General features: G+C 52.6%; 1 protein-coding gene across 1 annotated transcript; it reads left to right on the top strand.

The window, feature by feature from the left end:
• Positions 1-2411: 2411 nt before the first annotated feature.
• On the top strand, positions 2412-19108 carry TFAP2E (transcription factor AP-2 epsilon). The gene is made up of 7 exons (XM_043877210.1): positions 2412-2709; positions 3014-3490; positions 4060-4111; positions 13788-14010; positions 15540-15658; positions 16195-16336; positions 18097-19108. The coding sequence occupies exons 1-7, from the start codon at positions 2683-2685 to the stop codon at positions 18377-18379; spliced, it is 1323 nt and encodes a 440-aa protein (XP_043733145.1). The 5' UTR covers positions 2412-2682; the 3' UTR covers positions 18380-19108.
• The last annotated feature ends 1547 nt before the right edge of the window (positions 19109-20655 follow it).

Here is a 20655-nt window from a genome sequence, read left to right as displayed (position 1 = left end):
AGCTCTGCACGCGAGGTGTGCCTTCTGCGAAACACCCCTCAGGTCTCCTCCACACACCTCCCATTCTCTATCTCCCTTTCTCCTCTAATCTAGCTCACTATTTTAATCTTTACTTTCTCATCTTCCACTTCATTAGAAAGGGGTCTAAGAAAACATCTAGTCCATTCTTCCCTCCCATATTGCTGTTGTTGACGTTGCAGAAATTGAGGTCAGAGAGGAAAGGGGGCTTGCTCGGAATCACACAGTCCATCAGTTAGGACTTAATTCTAGGCACCTGAGTCTAAGGCAATACAGAATAGTGATTCTGAACACAGAAAGAGGCGAGAAGCTGACTCTTCCAGCTCTGCCACTTCACTAGCTCCTCGACTTTGGGCAAGTCATGTGGCTTCTATGTATCTCACATATCTCACCTGAGAAGAGGGGTGATAAGGGTTTCTTTCTCATAGGGTTGTTGTGAGCATTAAATAACTCAATATTCATCAAGTATTTAGTGCAGAGTCTGACATAGTATATAGTAAGTTGTGATCATTTCTATTCAAACCTAGACAGCATATTAAAAAGCAGAGACATCCCTTTGCCTACAAAGGTCCGTATAGTCAAAGCTATGGTTTTTGCAGTAGTCATGTACAGACATGAGAGCTAGACCATAAAGAAGGCTGAGCGCTGAAGATGGATGCTTTCGAACAGTGGTGCTGGAGAATACTCTTGACAATCCCTTGGACAGCAAGGAGATCCAACCAGTGAATCCTAAAGGAAATCAACCCTGACTATTCATTGGAAGGACTGATGCTAAAGTTGAAGCTCCAATACTTTGGCCACCTGATGTGAAGAGCCCACTCATTGAAAAAGACCCTGATGCTGGGAAAGACTGAGGGCAGGAGGGAGAAATGGGTGATAGAGAATGAGATGGTTGGATGGAATCATCCACACAATGGACATGAGTTTGAGCAAATTCCAGGAGACAGTGAAGGACAGGGAAATCAGGCATGCTCCAGTTCATGGGGCTGGGGAGCCGGACGCGAGTTAGCAACTGAACAACAACATTTCTGCTCTGCCCTGCTCAGAGCATCTTCTTGCCATTTTTTTTCCTTTTTTTAAAAATATTTTTGGCAGTGCCATGTGGCATGTGGGATTTGAGTTCCCCAACCAGGGATCTAACCCACACCCCCTGCCATGGAAGCACAAAATCTTAACCACTGGATTGCCAGGGAAGAGCCCAACTTTTTTTTTTTAACACCTTCCATCTTGCTTTCTTAATTCTCATCCCCCTTAACCATTTCTCTCATTTTGTTGTTCAGTCACTAAGTCATATCTGACTCTGTGACCCCATGGACACCCAGATTCCCTGCCCTTCGTCATCTCCTGGAGTTTGCTCACACTCACGTTCATGGAGTCGGTGATGCTATCTAACCATCTCATCGTTTGCTGCCCCCTCTCATTTCCCTTTCTTTAATTCTTGTCCCTGTTCCTCAGGAAGGAAAGGCTGGGATTTGAAGTCAAGCAAAAGTGACTGCAGAGACTGGAACACGCGTGCCAGCCAGCCGGTGCCTGTCCTGGTAATATGCAAACACACAGCCTGTGCATGTCATGCGTGTAAATGCAATGACAGCACACGGTCCACATGCTGTCAGTTACAGCTTCACTCAACATCCTCTGCCTATGACCCACCCACGCTCCATCAGCCCAGGACCTCAAGGCGTCAGAAATACCCCGAGCCCTACTCAGACTGAACTCACGCCCAATCCCAGGGCCAGGCAACTCTGCAGTTAGTTTGTGTCTCCAACTTCCTCAGACCCTGGCTAGGTATTGGGAGTTACCAGCTGGGGGAAGCCTGAGTGAAGTAAGCACCCTCAGAGGGGCTTTTATCCAGAAACATGCAGAGAGGCTGTGATGGTCCCCAACTCACACACACACACACACACACACACACACACAAACACCCATGCACTGACACATGTTTCACAGGAGCCAGTGGGCTTGAGTCTTCAGCTCACAAACCTCTTCCACTTTCAGGACTGCCCACCTCACCCATAATGGGGTGAGGTGGTTAGAGAAAGGACTGATACCCATCTTACAGACTAGCAAGCTAAGGCCGAGGAAGGGCAGTGCTTTGCTCCAAAGGCAAAGATGGGGCCGAGCCAAAGCAAACTAAGGCCCTTGTGTCCCAACCTCGAATTCTTCTCTGTTTCAAGGTAGCTGGGAGCTTTGAGCCTAGAAGGCTCTCAGACCGGCGTGGATTGGAACCACGACCCTGTCCTCTCCAGGGGGTCGCGCCAAAGCCACGCCTCCTCTTGAGCAGTCACTGGGGAGCGGGGAGAAAGCGGCCCTAGCGTTGTCTCTTTAATGCGCGCCCCCGGAGGCCCCGCGCGCCCCCGCCACTATAACTGGTGTGCATGGAGCAAGCTGCCTTCAGAGGAAGAAGGGCGGGCGCTGGGCACCCATTGACCGACTTTTCCAAGTGCGATCAGCGCCCGTCCGACCCACATCCCGCCCTCATGGACCCGCCCGGGGACACCCACTGCTGAGGACCAGATACTGGCGGGCTCCGGGCTGGGTTGCACCCCGCCACCGCGCAGTGACCGCCCGGGGGTCCTGCAGGCTCCGCGCACCTCTTCCCGCCGCGCTCGCCGTCGGGCGAAGGCGCCGCAGCCGCCACGCCTCGCGCCCCGCGCTGCCCGACCCATGCTGGTGCACGCTTACTCCGCCATGGTGAGTGGTCTCGGGCAGGGGGCGTGCCCGGCCGGGGATCAGGCAGCCTGGGTGCTGGACCTTCCGTTCCGAGCCTCCTACCCCAGCGAAATCTCGGAGGGAGGGGACCACAGCGACTGCGCCCGCGGAGAACCGTGCGCACGCGACATCGCTGTCCCCAGCCCAAGGTTCCCGCGCCCACGGGTCGTTCAGAGATAGACCTCGGGCCCCGGGAGCGGGCAGGACGGCAGCCGGCCCCTCGGGAGCTGAGGAGGGTCCTTTCAGCTGCCGCTGGATCGCCTGACGCGCCCCTTTCCTTCCCCAGGAGCGCCCCGACGGGCTGGGCGCAGGGGCGGGCGGAGCCCGCCTGTCCTCGCTGCCCCAGGCGGCCTACGGGCCGGCGCCGCCGCTGTGCCACACGCCCACCGCCGCCGACTTCCAGCCGCCTTACTTCCCGCCGCCCTACCCGCAGCCGCCGCTGCCCTACGGCCAGGCGCCCGACGCCGCCGCCGCCTTTCCCCACCTGGCCGGGGACCCGTACGGCGGCCTGGCTCCCCTGGCGCAGCCGCAGCCTCCGCAGGCCGCCTGGGCCGCGCCCCGCGCCGCCGCCCGCGCCCACGACGAGCCGCCGGGCCTGCTGGCGCAGCCCGCCCGCGCCCTGGGCCTCGACCCGCGCCGCGACTACGCCGCCGCTGCTGTGCCGCGGCTCCTGCAAGGCCTGACCGAGGGCGCGCACGGCCTGGCCGACGCGCCCCTCGGCCTCCCCGGGCTGGCGGCCCCGCCGGGCCTGGAGGACCTGCAGGTGAGGCCCGAACGGTCCTGGATGGGCCAGCATCCGCTGCGGTGACTTAGGATCTGGCGGGCGGCAAAGAGCGGCCAATGCAGGAACCCGCCTGACTTTTCTCCCAGCCTACCGAGGACGCGCCCCACGTCCTGAGTTGGATGCTGCCTGGCCTTTCAGGCGGCCGGGCTCTGAGTCCGTGAGCCTGGGGTCTGGGTGGCGGCGACCCTTCGCCGAGTAAATGGACAGGGGCTGAACCACTCTGTCCCTCTCCGCGGGGCAATGCAGGGCATCTATGCCCACTCCTGGTCTACTGGGGCAGCCTGGGCCTGGAGCGAAGAGAGGCGGAGGAATTGCCTGAGGTTCAAAATTCTCTCTTTGAACTCCACGGCGAGGTTCCCAGGCCTCCAACTCGGCCGCAAAAGCTGGAGCGCGGGTGAATCCTGGTCCCGCCCGAGGCCGCCGCAGGCGACGGGTGGTGCGCGTTGGGCGGAGCAGACAGTGCGAGGAGCGGGGACTGCAGGGGCTTGGGAAGCGACAAGAGACTAGAGTCTACGAGCGCCCTTACCACTACCCTGTCCTATTTGCAGGCCATGGACGAGCCGGGAATGAGCCTCCTGGACCAGTCGGTGATCAAGAAAGGTAAGGAAGAATGGCGTGCATCTGCCAGGGCAGAACTGGGCGAGATGATGCAAGCCCTGGCACACAGACCCAACGTCTTCCCTACAGCGCGTCCCTCCTGTGCATCGCCGAGCTCGGTGGCCACCGGTCACTCTTTCCGGCCCAGTAGAGGGGCTGCGGAGGCTGCAAGCCCGGGCAGCTGGGCTTGGTTGGTGACTTGGCCCCAGAGCCTGCCAGCCAGGGTGCCCCGGAAACCCGACCACGCTCACTTAGCCACCCTGGCGGCCAGGCCTGTGCAGGACCTGGCCTCTCCCTACTAAGGAGGAGGGCACTCTTTTAGATCCGGAGTTAATTTGCAGAACAAGTTAAACCACTTCCCTGTTTCCTAAGAGGTGGTAATAGGGGTGCTATTCCCATGGACGTCCTTAAATGATTTCCACTTTAGGGAGCCTTACCATTTCCTAGCCTGCCAGGTTCTTTCTGCCGCTCCCTTTCCAGCAGGGCCTCCGGAGTCTTGTGGTTTCCCTAGGGAATTTTTTCTCCACTGGGGAGCCTCTTTCAGTGTTCAGGATGAGGGAGCTGGTCTGTGAATATTGTGTCAGGCCGTGTGCAGGAGGGTCAGGGCCTGGTGTTGGTATCCATGTGAGTTTGCAGTCCTGTACATGTCTAAAATATTCCTTTCCTAGGTGTCTTTCTGGTATTTCTTGGTGTCTTTGGCTGTTGAGTGTGTAATGTGTGTCCGTCATGTTGGTGTAATTCCCATGCTTTGGGGGGTCAGGGTCCCTGTTGTGTCCAGGAACTTGTTTTTTGGCACTGAGGATCTCTAAGTGTGGAGAGTTGCTCCCTGTTTATTTTCGGGGTGTTTGTGTCTCTCTGCCCTAGTAAAAGCCAGGGGTTTGAGATCTGCCCTTCACTGGATCTTGGGACCTGTGACTTCTGACAGTGACAGAGAAAGGTGAGAAAGACAGAGACTCGGGAATCCCAGGCATCTAGCAGGCTCCTTGAATTTGGGGAGGGGGCAGTGAAGAGAGGAATATGGAGGCACAGACAAGCCCACAGAGCCCAGGGCAGGCACAACTTGTTTTTCAAACCAGTGAATTCAAGCCTGGGCTCAGTCTGCCCTCCCAGAGAGCCTGTGGGGCGGGGAGGGACAGGGCACGGGATGGGACTTGAATTTCCAAGACTTGGGGCTGGGAGTTAGCTGGACCACCTGGAGTATGTGTGGGGAAAGATGAGGGGATAGCCCACCCAGAACTTGGGGGAAGGGGGCACCAGGTACTGGGGCTGTGTTACCTGGAGCCAGGGGTTTGGGGAGGCTGCCTGGAGTCCCAGCAGAGGTGTGTGGTCAGAGCCAGCTCTTTGCTAGCGGCCACTGCCTTGCTTTAGTGAATTTTTCCAAAACCGACGGAAGGAAGAACTCGTCTCCAGTGACCAGAGACCGCTGCGGGGCTGCGTCCCCCTGGAGATGGTCTCCACGGTCTCAGTCCCCAGTTCCCGACTCCTGCCGGGACTCGGTGGGTTAGGGGGGCCTGGACTCACTGACCCTGGGGGAGATGTGCATGCCAAGTCACTCAGTCGTGTCCAACTCTTTGCAACCCTGTGGACTAGCCCACCATGCTCCTCTATCCATGGGATTCTCCAGGCAAGAATACTGGAGTGGATAGCCATTCCCTTCTCCAGGGGATCTTCCCAACCCAGGGATCAAACCCATGTCTCTTACATCTTCTGCATTGGCAGGCGGGTTCTTTACCACTAGCGCCACCTGGGAAGCCCAAGGAACCTGGGGATTTCTGCTTTGGGGAAAGGTAGAAAAACCAGCTGGGCCTCTGAGTACCTTAAACCCCAATCCCCTGGTCAGAGCCAGGACAAGAGACTGGCTACAAAGAGGAACTAAAACTGCCTAAAACTCCCAGCCCCAAACTTCCATAAATACTGGGTCCTGGGGGTGCGCGAGGATCCCCCAGAGCAGCCCCAAGAACACAGGGAGTGGGGCCAGGATTCACGAGTGCTGCGCGCTGACTCCGGCGGGTGCGGGATGGACGTGGGCGCCCGTGCTGTGCGGGATGTCGCCGTGGCGGGCGCGCACACCGGCCCGACTGCAGTGTCAGCCCGTGGGTGGCCCGGCGACCTGAGTTAGGGACTGCACGCTGGGAGCCCCAACCTGGGCGGAGAGTCACAGCCCAGGGCAGTGCCGCAAACGGGGAGGGGCGAGAGCTGGATCTCACAAAGGAAGGAAGAAGCTGGTTCCCAAGCGGCGAACTTGGCCTTTGGCTGGCGGCCGGCGCGGCTAGCCTTTGGGGAGGAGACGGAGTTCGTGCGGCACTTTGCAGCTCTGCAACTAGGCAGGCAGAGCCCATCTGCGAAGGTCAGGCCTCGGAGCGCGCTCGCACGGGCGACCTAGCCGTGGCCAAGCAGGTGGCCCAGTTGAAGCCCTGCGTCCTGGAGCCTCCACGCCCCACACAGCGGGTGATTGTTGTTTGCGCCCGCCGCAGCCACTGCGGGACTCCGGCCACGCCGCGAGGCACGTGGGCGCGGTTGGTTAGCTTCCTTCTTCGCCCTCGGGTCTTTCCGAAGACTTGGGGAGCCCCGGTTCCGTCCTGAAGTCCTCTGGCATCTGCCAGGGGCTATAGAGGACCGTCCCACTCCTGGATTTATAGAAAGTCCTGGAGTTACAGAATTATGGAAAGCCCTGGAATTATAGAAACTCATTCTTGGCTAACTGCATTCCTCCAGCTCCTCCTGGCCCTGGCGGTAGGGGCAGCTGTGTCAGGGGCGGCTGGGGTCCTGGATGTGAAAGGGAGGCAGCCCCAGCCTTTCCCCAGAAACAGCCTTCCTGCTTGGAGGAGGCCTGGCCTCCACTTTGACCGCGAGGCCGGGGAGGCCAGGCAGGGGAGGGGCGGCAAGGCCCCGGCCCACCGCACCCCTACAGGTCGGCAGCCCTTTGCAGCCAGGGCAGCTCTGCGGCAGCGATGGCACACGGGGCGAGTCTGAGCCGAAGGGAAGCAGGGAGCCCTCAATTTCTACCCACATTTGTCACTTTCAGTTTTGCGACCTGTCCTAGGGGCACAGAAAGTGGGCGGAACTGGCCAGACAGACAGGGCCAGGAATACCGGCAGTGAGCCGATTTGTACAGGTCGTAGTGGCAGCTCAAAAGACAAGCGGTGAGCGCCTGAAGTTGAAACATTAGCATGAGGCTCAGTAGGTGTTCTGGAGGTTTGTTGAATGAATGAGTGACAGGGTTTGAAGTCTGAGTGCATTCGGAGAGGTAGTGTACAAATGGCCGAGCTACATTCACCCCACCGGGCATGGCATGTGCATATGCCCTCTCTTTGGAAAGGCCAACAGGTTTAAAAAGGTTAAACATCTCTGTGGGTTTCTGACTACACAGTCACAGCTGGAGGGGAGTGGTTTGGGGGTGAGAACTGAGATGTTCCTCCTTCCCTCCAAGGAGAGTGAGTAGTTGTGGAAATCCCTTGCTGGGCTCTGTTGTCCACTCCCAGGACAGGGGCTGATGTGAACAGTCACCCTTTCCTCTGCTCTCCCTGGCTCTGGGGAAGGAAAAGGGGAATGGGGAGTTTCTGGGCTTCAAAGGAGGGCCAGGATTGGGGTGAAGTAAGTGAGGAACTCACTTGAAGCAGGATTGGGAGCTCAGTAATCAAGATAAATAATGTATCTTAGTGCAATATTTTTCTAATTTTTAAATGCAACATATATCCACACACAGGATGCCAGAATTTTACACAAAGACGGAATCTGACTCTCGCTTCTACAACCCTGCCTCACTTGCCTCCCAGGCTACCGTCAGCCCCAGCAGGAGACTATAAAACCAATGCAAATGGACTGTGGACTCTGCCTGAGGGCAGCATGGCACACACAGGGCAGTGAAGGGTAGGAGTTATATTGAAAAGAAAGGGAGAAGAGAAAGACAGGCATGGGGATCAAGAGGTACAAACTTACTAGATACAAAATAAGCTACAAGGACAAGACAACACAGGGAACATAGCCATTATTTTATCATAACTATCAATAGAATATATCTTTAAAATTGTGAATTGTTATGTTGTACCCGTGCATATTATGTAATATTGTACATCAACTGTATCTCAATTAAAAGAAATTAAAATTTGAAATAAAAGAAACCCTCTAGGAACTTTCCTGGTGATCCAGTGGTTAAGACTTTGAGCTCCCAATGCAGAAGGCGTGAGTTTGATCCCTGGTCGGGGAGCTAAGATCACACAAGCCACATGATTTTATCAGCCAAGAAATTAAAAATTAAAAAAAGAAACCCTCTAGCAGTTGGTGAGATGGAAGCTTAACCAGCAGGTCCCACTGGGGAAGGTGAGGGAACTCAAGTGGGCTGGGAGGAGGGTCAGGACCCCTCCTGTCTGCTTTTCTCCTGCTGTTCCTCTCCCCACAGGCCTTGGGTTGGTGGTACCCTAAGTGTGGTCTAAGGAACCACATGCATCAAATCCCCAGTGGATGCTTGCTTAAGAAAATGAAGGTTTCCTGGGCACCGTCTCACATCTACTGAATGAGAATCCCTGGAAATATGGCCCTGGGACTTCATTTTTTAAAAAACTGATTGATTGAAGTAAAATTTACATACCTGAAATTCACCCATTGGAAGAGTACAATTTGAAGATTTTTAGTACACTTACAGAGTTGTGTAATCATTACCACAGTCTGTTTTAAGACGTTTCCAACACCCTCCCCCCACAAATCCTCTATTCTTGTTTGTAATTAATTCCCACTCCAGGCTTTAGGCAACCATTGATCTGCTTTCTGTCTATATGTTTGCATATACTGGACAATGTTATATAAGTGAAACATATATATAAATATGCCAACTTTTGCCTCTAGCTTCTTGTACTTATTTTTGAGGTTCATCTGTGTTGTAGATTTTATCAGTAGGTTGTCCCTTTTTTATTGCTTAGTAATACTCCATTGTATGGATGTAACACATTTTGTTCATTCATTCATCAGTTGATGGATTCTGGGTTTGTTTCCACTTTTTGGCTAGCATGAATAATGCTGCTGTGATCATTCACAATGCATCTTTGTGTGGACATATTTTCACTGCTTTTGAATTCCTAGGAGTGGAATTGCTGGATTTTTATGAGTTTGTCTTTAATTTTTTAAAGAAACTCCTAAGCTGTTTTCTAAAGCAGCTGTACTATTTTACATTCCTACCAAATAGATATGAGGATTCCAGTTTCTTCACATTGTCATCTGCACTTGATATGTCTGTCTGTTTGATTATAGCCTTCCTGGTGAGTATCTCAGTATACTTTTAATTTGCATTTCTTTAATCACTAGTGATGTTGAGCTCTTTCTCATATGCTTACTAGCCACTCATATCTCATTTTTAGTGAAACATCTATTCACATGCTTTGAATATTCTGTAATTGGGTTATTTATCTTACTATTGAATTATAAGAATTCATATATTCTGGATCCACATCCTTGATAAGATATAGGATTTGCAGATGTCTTATTCAAGAGTATTTCATTCATTTTTTAAAAGAGACTCTTGCTTTTATTTATTTACTTGGCTGCGTGGGGGTCTCAGTTGCATCACATGGGGTCTTCACTGGGTCATGCGGGGTCTTTTGTTGTGGCACATGGACTCTAGCTGTGGCACGTAAGTTCACTTGTGGTGCATGGTTGGGCTGCCGCATGGGGGATCCTGGTTCCCCAACCAGGAATCGAACCCATATCCCCTGCGTTGCAAGGCAGATTCCCAACCTCAGGACCACCAGGGAAGCCCCTCATTTTCTTAATAGTGTCTTTTCACATACTAAAGTCTTTTATTTTGATGAAATCTAGTTTCATGATTTTCTTTTATGGATCATGTTTTGGTGTTGTATGAGGAACTCTTTGCCCAATCCAGGGTCAGGGCAAAGGAGAAAAGCCTTTATTTTATTCTAGAAAGAATTGCAGTTTTAACCAGCTTTCTGAGCATCCATGGCACACAGCCCAGAACCAGTGGTCAGAACGTATCTCCCACCTGTGGAAAGTGTGTAGACTTGAGGGGTGTGTGTGAGTCTTGTCTGTAGGCATGTGCACATGTGTGTGCATGCTTCTGCGTGCATGACCGGGGGACACCATGAGTGGACCACTTCAGCTTCAGGACTCACTGTGGTGTGGGAGACAGATGCCAGTGTCCCTGCCTTGCAATCTGTGCTAGTTAATTCCCACCTTTGTGACTGCTCTTTCCCCAGGCCACCCGCTTCCCTGCCTAACCCTGGCTTCACACCCATCACTTTTGAAGGAAGAAGCTCTGAGGGGAAAGATACAGACAAGTGGGGGGAAGCAGCAAAGTCCCTAATTCATATACAGAAACACTTCACCTGTCTTGCACTACACTAGCTGCACCTATGCCTGCATAAATCTGGCATATACTCTGTGTTTAAATATATCAACAGTAGCAAAAGCACTTGCAGATATCCTTATGTACACTGCTGCATTCCTACAACACTGGAGGAGGGCAGAGCCTGTGTGTATAGAGCTGGGGCTCACTGTTGTTAAGTGTACGCACGCACAGGTTCACCCTCATTGCTCTATGGCAGGGCGTGTAGTTTTTATGTATAGACATTTGTGTGACACGTGTGCTCATATATGTCCCTGTTTGCACATGCACAAACGGCTTTACCCAGCTTTGGTCTCTTTTCTCTTCTGGTACAGAGGCTGGCCTCAGAGGTCTCCAGATGGATGGAGGAGGCTGCTGGGGGAGAGAAGAACTTTCTATTCTTCTGACCATTCCCTCTGCCTAGGAGTCACGGGCGACCGGACAGTCTCCTTGCCCTTCTTGTTAATTTATTAATTCATAGTTTTATTTTTTTAAGTTAATCTTGAGGTATAATTTACATATAGTACAGTTCACCCTTTTTAAATGTGCGTTTCTATGAATTTTTTTTAATTAAGTTTTTATTTGACTGTGGTGAGTCTTAGTTGTGGGACATGAAATCTTAGATCTTTGTTGCAGCATATGAGATTGTACATGGAATCTAGTTCTTAGCCACTGGACCACCAAGGATGTCCCTAAACTTTTGAATCAGTTGCCAATGTTTTAAAAATCCAGGGAATTCCCATACGGTCCAGAGGTTAGGATTCCATATTTCCATCGCATGAGGTGTGTGTTCGACCCCTGGTCAGGGTACTGAGTTCCCATAAACCGCACAGTGCAGTGAAAAAAAAAAAAATCCAGAGATATCACCTAGAAACCTCAAATTCTGGTCTTACCAGCAAAAACAAAACAAACCAAAAACCTGGACAAATTAAGAGTTCTGGCAATGTTGGTGTGTCCTACACGGTAACACTCTCCCATATCTCACTCACTTACTTATATTATATTATGCTGCACTCCCCGCTTTGACGTCTACAACTGTGGGATCCACCAGCCACATGTGGCTATAGAGCACTTGAAGTGTGGCTAGTCCAAATTAAGATGGGTTGTAAGTATAAAATATGTGTTGAGTTTTGAAGACCAAGTACAAGAAAATAATGTAAAATATCTCATTCATAATTTTCGAAATATTGATTATATGACTCAGTGATAATATTTTTATTTATTGAGGTAAGTAAAATATATTAAAATTAGCCTTAATGTGTTTCTCACTTTTTAAAAATGGGGCTTCTGGAAAATATAAATCTATGTATGTGGCTCAGAGTGTACTGGTCTTGGACAGTGTGGTCAAGAGCCTAAAGGGCAGATGGAAGACCAAGCAAGACAGGTAGGGAGGGCTGGACCACAAGCTAGGTCCTACTTTTTAAAGAAAATTTGGCCACACTGTGCAGCATGTGGGATCTTAGTTTCCTGACCAGGGATGGACCCATGCCCCCTGCATTGGCAGGCAGATTCTTAACCACTGGACCACCAAGGAAGTCCCAAGAAGGGCACTCTGACAGTCACGGTCATCATCAGAGGTCAGGACCCATCTCTGCTTCTTATTGCTGAGCCAGCTTAACTATTTATACTTTGAACTTTTAGTCTCTTTATCTTGAAATGGGGATAGAAAATACCATCTACTCCACAGACCTGTTAATGTGAAGCCCTTGGCATATGGTTGGCACTCAGTGGAGGGTAGGCAGCATCATTCTGCTCAGCTATGGAGCTAGAATTTGATTCTCAGGCACTGATGAGTTCTAGGCTGGGGAGTGATGGATGTTTCAGAACGATCCCTCCGGAGCAGGGGCTGTGCAGAAATTCAGGTGGGAAGTGAATGAGTGTCCCTCTATACCTGTGGCTGCATCCAGGCACATGGAGAAAAGAAAGCCCTAGCTGATGGGTGGGATGGGGTGGCAGAGGGCGGTGTGGAGGGCCTCATTGAGGTTTCTGGCTGGGCGAAGGCAGGGAGGGTTTCAATGCACATTCAGAGAGGGGAAAGCTGGAGGGGCTCTGCCAGGCCAGGCACTGGGCCAGCCTTGCTTACCTCTGCCTTCCCGAGGCTTAGCACAGTTTCCCGCACACCGGTGCTCAGCGAACATTTTGCCAGATGACTGGAGGGCCAAGTGCCACCTTTGAGACCACAGTCCAGGGCTTACTACTGGTACTAAGTCTATCAGCTACATGATTTCAGACACATTATTTTACCTCTCTGGGCTTCAGTCTCTCATCTGTAAGATGGGGATAATAAACGTAACCTCTCGTTCTGAGGATTCAGTGAGGTTATCAGTAGAAGCACAGAGTATATAGTATAGTGAGTGCTCATTGACTCTTGGTCTCAGGATCTCCACTTGATTCCTCTCCCCAAGCACAGAAGCCTGCCTTTTCTACTAAGGCTCTCACTTCCTCGAAAGAAGAAAAGCCCAAGGGGAAACAAGTGCCTCAGTCATTCTCCCTTCCCCCTGAGGCTTAGCAGGAGAATGGAGGTTAGACTGCAGGAGGAACTTTCTTTTAGAGCCAAGAGTGTCCAAATGCGTGTTAAAAAATAAACTTCTCAGATTCCCTTCCCTGCCCTTCATAGATATTAGTACAAAATTAGAGAGTATTGGGGGAGGGAACAATAAGGGATGCCTCTTTATTCCTGGACTCCTTGAGCATCCCAGAGTGACTTAGCGGGAAGAGGGCCAAGGTTGGGGGCCTAATGGGGCCGGCCATAACCTCCCTGTCCCTGGGACAGGGGAGTCCAAAGCCCCCAGGCCTTTCACTGACCTGAGATGGTGGGGGAGACATGGGGATCACAGGTGAGTGGGAGCAGAGAATCGGGGACTCCTTGTGATTGCATAGATCTGGCTGGGCCCTGCTGCAGTGACCCAGGAATCCAGTCTCCAGCCCACATTCCATTTCCTTATTTCCAACACCCTCTGTGATCACGCATGCCCAAACTCCCAAGACTGCTGAGGCTGTTTGATTTTTAACAGGGAACCGGCCTGACTCAATGAAGGCAGTCGGGGTTCCAGAGCCAGAGAACTTTGAGTTTCATTTCCACCGCCCACTGGCTGAGTGAACGTGAGTGAGTCACGTTAACCTCATGGTGCTTCAGTCTCTTCCCTTGTAAAGCAGGGTTAGTGGAAGCTCCTTCTGGAAGGTGCGGGGACGTGCAGAAGCAGCTGTGTGTGCGCGTAGCATGTGAGCACGGTGCCAACACGCAGCTGGCGCCTCAGCAGCTGCTCGCATCCCAGCTGGCTGGTGCCCGTGCCCCGTGGCCCCTGCTCAATGTTGTCTCTCTCCCTTGCTCTCGCTTCTGCTCCACAGTCCCCATCCTCTCCAAAGCCAGCAGCCTTTCGGCCCTCTCACTGGCCAAAGACAGCTTGGTTGGCGGCATCACGAACCCCAGTGAGGTCTTCTGCTCCGTGCCCGGCCGGCTCTCTCTGCTCAGCTCGACGTCCAAGTACAAGGTGACGGTGGGGGAGGTCCAGCGGCGACTCTCACCTCCTGAGTGCCTCAATGCCTCTCTCCTGGGTGGTGTCCTTCGCAGGTAGGAAGGCCAGCCCACAGCTCCCTGCCCAGGGTCAAGGCTAAAACCTGGGGTCCTGTCAGACTTTCTCAGGGGTTTGGAGAGGGGACGGCCCCACCCCAGGGCACAGGGTCATCTCCATCTCAGTCTCCCAGGAGGATTATGCATGCTCTCTGGACAGGCCTACGTCCTTGGCAGCTCCCATGGGTCTGCAGGCTGGAAGGTCAGGGGTAGAGAAGAGCCTGGATACCAAGAAGGGATGCAGGACTCACCCACCTTGAGCATGATAGACAAGGCTGGGTTAGGGGAAGAGACAGGGCCATTTTCAACCTCACCCCACCCAGAAAAAGGATCCCCAGGACTTAAGGCCCGTTCCCTGTGTCAGTGTAGGCCTCTCTGACGTGTGTGTTCTGGGCAGGGAGCGTGGGGTCCGTGGTTTATCTTCATAATTGGGTCTGTCTCTCTCTGGGTATGTCCTTGTGCCTGGGTAGGTATTTCTGCTTCAGGACTATGGCTTTTGATGTATTTGAGGATAGTGTTTGTGTGCATGCTTGCATGTGTGTTTGTGTGTGTATGTGGTGTAGGGAGTGGACAGGAGTATATGTTTCCATGAGTGTGCGTTTCCTGTGTTACTTTCAGTGGGATGTGTGGGTACAGTATGTTCCACTCCGTATGTCTGTGTGAGTAAATGCTTACCTTTGGGGTTTCCCAGGTGGTGCAGTGGTGAAGAGTCCCCCTGCAAAGCAGGAGGACTCAGTCCCCGGGTCAGAAAGATTCCCTGGAGTAGGAAATAGCAACCCACTCCAGTATTCTTACCTGGAAAACTCCACAGACAGAGGAGCCTGGTGGGCTGCAGTGCATGGGGGTCGCAAAGTCAGACACGACTGAGTGACTGAGCGTGCACCCTTGGGCAGGGGCTCCATTTGTGCAGGTGTGGGAATATCCCCTTATTCCTGGTCTCTGAGCATCCCAGAGTGGCTTGTATGAGTCCGTGGGCATCTGTGCAAATGTCCCTGGGCTCCTGACTTGGTGTGGACATGTGTTTCTGTGTCCTGGATCTCTGAGACTCTGTGTCTGTCTCTATTGGTGTGCATGTCTCTGTTCCTGGCCCTCAGTGCATTTCACCTGTGTGTGTGTATGTGTGTGCCCCTGGGCAGCTGTGTGTATAACAATGTCTCCAGTTATCTCTCTGTTTCCCGTTTGTCTCTGGGCCTGCATGTCCCTGGGTAGCTGTGTTGATGTACACAGGTGGGAGGAAGAACCCTGAGATGCTGGTCCATCCTGCCCCACCTTGGGCTGTCCTTGCTATTGGGAGGATTAGGGAGAAATGAGGGGTTCCTGGAGCTGGGTGTACGGCCCCCTTTCCCATCATGGCTGCAAACCCAGTGAGATTAGAAAGAGATTGGGATCGGGCAGGTGGAGGCCCCGGTGTGTCCCCAAGGCCAGACCCAAGCCTCAGCAGGGTTGGTGGAGGCAGCAAGGCCCTGTTGGTTCACTAAGAACACATGATTCTCTCTTCATAGCGTGTGTGTCTCTCTGTGCACGTCCAGGGCCAAGTCCAAGAATGGAGGCCGGTGCCTGCGCGAGCGGCTGGAGAAGATTGGGCTCAACCTGCCCGCTGGCCGTCGCAAGGCCGCCAACGTGACCCTGCTGACTTCGCTAGTAGAGGGTGAGGCCCGAGGGGCCACGTGCCACCCAGTGTGACTGTGTGTGACTGTCTTGGATGCAGGAGGGTGTGTTTAGTCATATGTGTATTCTCTGTGCACCATATATAAGGGATATGTGTGAAATATGTGTACAGTCTTTACGTGTATGTGCAGCACACAGGTGCATGTGCTGTTGCAGTAGAGAGTGTGTGTGTGTGTGTGTGTGCGTGTGCGTGTGTGTGTGTGTGTGTGTGTGTGTAAGAGTGGCCAGTGTTTGAATGTGGTGGGGTTAGAGTCCGCTCCCGGGAGGTTGGCGACTCTGAGCTCAATCATCTTGAGCTCAGGCTCTGGGACAGAGCTCCCATCCCTGAGCTCAGAGACCTTCCGAGAAGGGAGGGCAGTGGGGTTGTGACCAGAGCTGAGAGGGGAATCGGAAGGAGATACATACATAGAAGAGTGGAGGACAGCCCTGGTCCGGGGCTGGAGGGTCCAGGCTGTGCTCCAGGCTCAGAGGTACGCCTGGCTGGTGGCGTCTCATCTCTGCCTCCCCTCCCCGCAGGAGAGGCCGTCCACCTGGCCCGAGACTTTGGCTACGTCTGTGAGACCGAGTTCCCAGCCAAGGCAGCTGCCGAGTACCTGGGCCGACAGCATGCTGACCCCGGGGAGCTGCACGGCCGCAAGAGCATGCTGCTGGCTGCCAAGTGAGTGAGGGCGCCGCACACAGGCTCCCATGGGTGCCGCACACAGACACGGGCACCGAGCATGGGCCCAGTGGACACCACGTGTCCCGCAGTGCACACACGGTGCGTGTGGCTCTGCGCACACCTAGGCTCATGCTGCACGTGACAGGGCGCCCGTGGACGTGTGAGCCTATCTGAGTTCTGTGTCACACACACAGTGTCAGGACAGGCTCACACAGAAGCCCATGTGTGGGTACCATGCCCCCATGGCACCACCAGCCCCAGTCCCATCATGGGTCCGAGGGTCTCTAGCCTTGTTCCCATGCCTGAGCCTTGCCAGTCAGCCCCTCTGCTCCTCTGACCTCCATCAGGGCACCCAGCCAGGCCCCTGTGTTGACCCTTTTCTGTCCTTCCTTCACACCTGACCCCTCCAGAAGTCTCACGGATGCCTCCCTCAGCCCACCCACATGCCATGTCAACGCTGGTCTCCCAGTCTCACTCCTGGACATTTACCCCAGTGCCCCTCTGTTCCCCCAGCCTTCCTGCCCTGCATTGCTCTCTACCCAAGAGCCTTCAATGGCTCCCACTGTTACTGCATTGATTTTCAAACTAGGTTCTGCTGGGACGCTGCAGGGCCTGAGTAATGAACTGATGTTTGATAAGATTTAGTTTTTAGAAAGGGTTCCCTTGCAAGAAGAGACAGACACAGGGCAGTTTGAAAACCACAGTTCTGTAAAATCCAGACTCCTTTGAGGACCCCCACAATGTGGTCTGCACGAACTCCACCCACTCCACCTGACCCTCTTGCTCTCTCCTGCCCTCCCATTCTTGGGCTTGCTCTTCCACTTAGAATGACATTCAGTCCTTCCACCTAAGGCAGTTCTTCACATCACAACTGCATCCTCCCTTCTTCACGGTTCTCTCAAGTGCGCTGGGCAGAAATGGACTCACGGGACTCACAGACTCACGGGACTGCGATGACTCATGGGACTGCCATGCCTCATGGGGCATTTGAGACTTCATCTTGGAGCTGGAGAAACGTATCTAGGGCAGGACCCACCTCACTCATTAATCAGCTAACTCACCAAGCCCTTCCTGGGTCCCAGTCATGTCTAAGATGCTGACTGGGTTCCTTGGTGATGCAAAGGGAAGACACAAGTGGTTCTCCTGCCTGAGGTGGACACAGGATGCATAGAGAAATGAATGGTGGCTACAGAATGGAGTTGGATTCAGCTTCCAGCCTAGTCACTTGGACAGGTCATCCAATCGTCAGAAACTAATGAGTTTCCTCTTCCATGTGACAGGGATGATAACAATACAGATTTGTTGTGAGATTAAGTGAGCTGATACAGTGTGCTTGGCACAGAATCTAGGCCTCAATTCATATTCACTGCTTGGTTTTATTTCAGTTAGTTAAGCCAAATTCTGGATTGTTCCCCAATAATTTCATAAACAAAGCTCTTGAAGCATTGGCTGTTTGGGGTGCAGGTGGGAGTAGGAGAGAGAATCAAGGAAAGTTTCCTGGATAAGGCAGGAGTTGAGCTGGACTTGGAATGTGGGCAGAATATCCACAGGAAAAGAAATCGTAGGGTATTGGCATGTGCTGTTTATTAGCTGTGTGATATTGAGCAAGTCAGTTACCGTCTCTGAACCTTCATTTACTTTTCTGTAACATGGGTATGATCATCATTTGTAGACTGTTGGGTCAGCAGTCATATCTATGATATCCAGCTGGACTCAGACCTCTGTCCTCTAACCTCTGACCGTCCTTCCCCAACCAGGCAGATCTGTAAGGAGTTTGCAGACTTGATGGCGCAGGACCGTTCACCGCTGGGCAACACTCGCCCAGCGCTCATCCTGGAGCCCGGAGTGCAGAGCTGTCTGACACACTTCAGCCTCATCACCCATGGTTTCGGCGGGCCTGCCATCTGTGCTGCCCTCACTGCCTTCCAGAACTACTTACTGGAGTCACTCAAGGGGCTGGACAAGATGTTTCTAAGCAGTGCGGGCAGTGGGCATGGTGACGCCAAGGCGTCAGAGAAGGATGCCAAACATCGAAAGTGACCGCTTGCCCCCCCATCCCTAAGGGGCTCCCAAGATCTGAAATGAGGTCTTTGCTCCTGGGGGTGGGCTTGAAAGCATTCAAAGGTGGGGCTGGAGTCAGACCAGAAAAAGGACATTCCTCCAGAAACCCGTGAGTTAGGGGTCTGGGTTGGAGTAAGGGGAAGTGGCCTCTTGTGCTGTGTTGGTAAGTTAAGCACCCAGGTGTTTGCCTCCTGTGTGCAATTTTCTGACCCTTGACTGCCGAGACAGGCTTGAAGAGAAGGTTGGCATGGAAAAGCCTGGTTCTTGGGGCCAGTGCTGCCCATTAGGGTGCCTGGGCAGTGATGGGTGCCCCTAGAGGCCAAGGCCTTGCTGTTTTTACTGAGACCAGGAGGGAAATGAACAAACCAGAGGTGCTGCTGAGCTGGTGTGCTTCATCTTACAGTCTCCTACCCCCAGAAAAGGGGCACTGGCAGGAGGCCCCAGGGGGTTCTTTGGATCTCTGCCACTCTTCTAAAGAAGTGGGCGGGAGGGGCCCTCAAGGAATAGAGAAGATAAAGCACAAATTGGGTAACTTGAATCCAGGCTGCACTTCAGTCCTGTTGCTGTCTGTCCTATTTATTTATCATTAAAGTTTAAAAATGTCCAGTGCAACTTATTTATCCCAGTGAGCTGAGGACTGTTGTTTCACTGTCTTCTGCTCATGCACCAAGATGTGCAGCTCCCCTAGGAGGGAGAGGGTGTTTTTGCTCAAAGGGCTATGGGTGGGCCGGGAGGGAAGAAAGATGTCAGGGACGCTGAGGTTGTGGCTGAGATTCTGTACTCATGGCTGCTTCTCTTGACCCTGCAGTCAGTGTACCCCCCCAACTCTCAGACTGCTTTCTCATTCTCTTAATAAAACCTTTCACTGGTTATGAAGCCCTCCCAGTCCTTCCTCAGTCCAGGCCTGGATTTGCCTCCCCAGATGGCAAGGTCACAGGGGAGAGACAGGCCCTGGGAACTGGGGGAAGGGGGTGGAGGGTCTAAGGGGGAAATCTTGGAGGGGGCTGTGGGCACCACTGTGTGAGGGGATAGATGGTGGGTCTGTCTGGCTTGTCAGTGTGGCTGTTCTGTGTGTGAGAGAGAGAAGTGAACCCTGGGTGGGTGCGCAGCTGAATGTTATTGTGACTGAGCCTGTGTGTGAAGGTGCCAGTCTGGCTGTTAGGTCTATGTGATGTGTTACCATGATCATGGGTGGTGGGTCTAAACGTGTGTCAATATGAACGCTGATGGCTGTCTATCTGGCCCATTCAAGTCGAGCTTCTTTGTCTTCTTGAGGATTTCGTTCTTCAAACCATTCTTCTTGCCTGCACCTTCAGTCTCTCCGTCCCTATTGAATCATCTACTAGATCATTCCCTCAAGGACACATTCTAGGATCTCTTACCTTACCAAACATAAATCCTTTCCTTTTAAAGAGTTCTTAAAAAGATTATGACACCCCTACTTCCACTTCCCCACCCCCAATTCATTCCTCAACCCATTTTACTCTGGCTTCTACCAGCCTATGGAAATCCACTCAGCAAGGTCATCAATGGCCACAAATCCAAAGTCCCCTCTTCTGGACTTAGCAGCATTTGACATGGCTGATCACTTGCTCTCTTCTGAAACACGCCCTACTCATGTCCAAAATGGAGTACTTGACTCAAGTACTCAAATCTTGACCTGGCCACCTTCCTGACCTCAGTAAATGATGCCACCCTCTAAACCCAGTTGCTCAAGCCAGAAACTAGGAAGTTATATTTGATTCTGTCCCTATACCCTATCCATCACAAAGTCCATCCAGATAGAAGACTCTCCTGGGCTACCACCCTGGTCCTTGGCAATATTACAGTAGTCTTCCAACTGGTCTGTTTTCTTCGGTACACCACACTAAAGCCCTGCCGGCAATCGAGACGTTGCTTACTTCTTCAGCCACATCTTAAACTCTTCTCTTCACTTACTTTGCTCTAGCCACACTGGTGTCCTTTCGGTTCCTCAGATTACCACTTTTATGCCTCAGGGCCACTGCACTGACCGTTCTCCTTGCCTGGAATTCTCTTCCCCCAGTTCTTTATAGGTATGCTGTCAAAGACAGATGGTCAGGTGTTTTGCAGAAACGAAAGGTTTAGGAATCATCTCCCAGGGGAAAGGTCCAAAGATGTGATTGCTTCTCCCCAGAAGGTTCCCTGCCACAACCTACACATATGAAAGGATGGGAGGAAAGGCTGGAAGTATGTTCTGCTTTAATGAAAAACCTGGACCTGGCAAGAGACGTTCT

This window comes from Cervus elaphus, chromosome 20, assembly GCF_910594005.1.
Source record: "Cervus elaphus chromosome 20, mCerEla1.1, whole genome shotgun sequence".
Classification (NCBI taxonomy): domain Eukaryota; kingdom Metazoa; phylum Chordata; class Mammalia; order Artiodactyla; family Cervidae; genus Cervus; species Cervus elaphus.
This window is presented reverse-complemented; position numbering and strand designations above follow the sequence as displayed.

What these genes read in the sequence shown, in the direction of transcription:
- TFAP2E (XM_043877210.1), top strand. Translation starts at nt 2,683, where the DNA reads ATGCTGGTGCACGCTTACTCCGCCATG. An exon ending in CGGGCCTGGAGGACCTGCAG is followed by an intron (nt 3,491 to 4,059) that starts GTGAGGCCCGAA and finishes TCCTATTTGCAG; the next exon opens with GCCATGGACGAGCCGGGAAT. An exon ending in CTGGGTGGTGTCCTTCGCAG is followed by an intron (nt 14,011 to 15,539) that starts GTAGGAAGGCCA and finishes GTGCACGTCCAG; the next exon opens with GGCCAAGTCCAAGAATGGAG.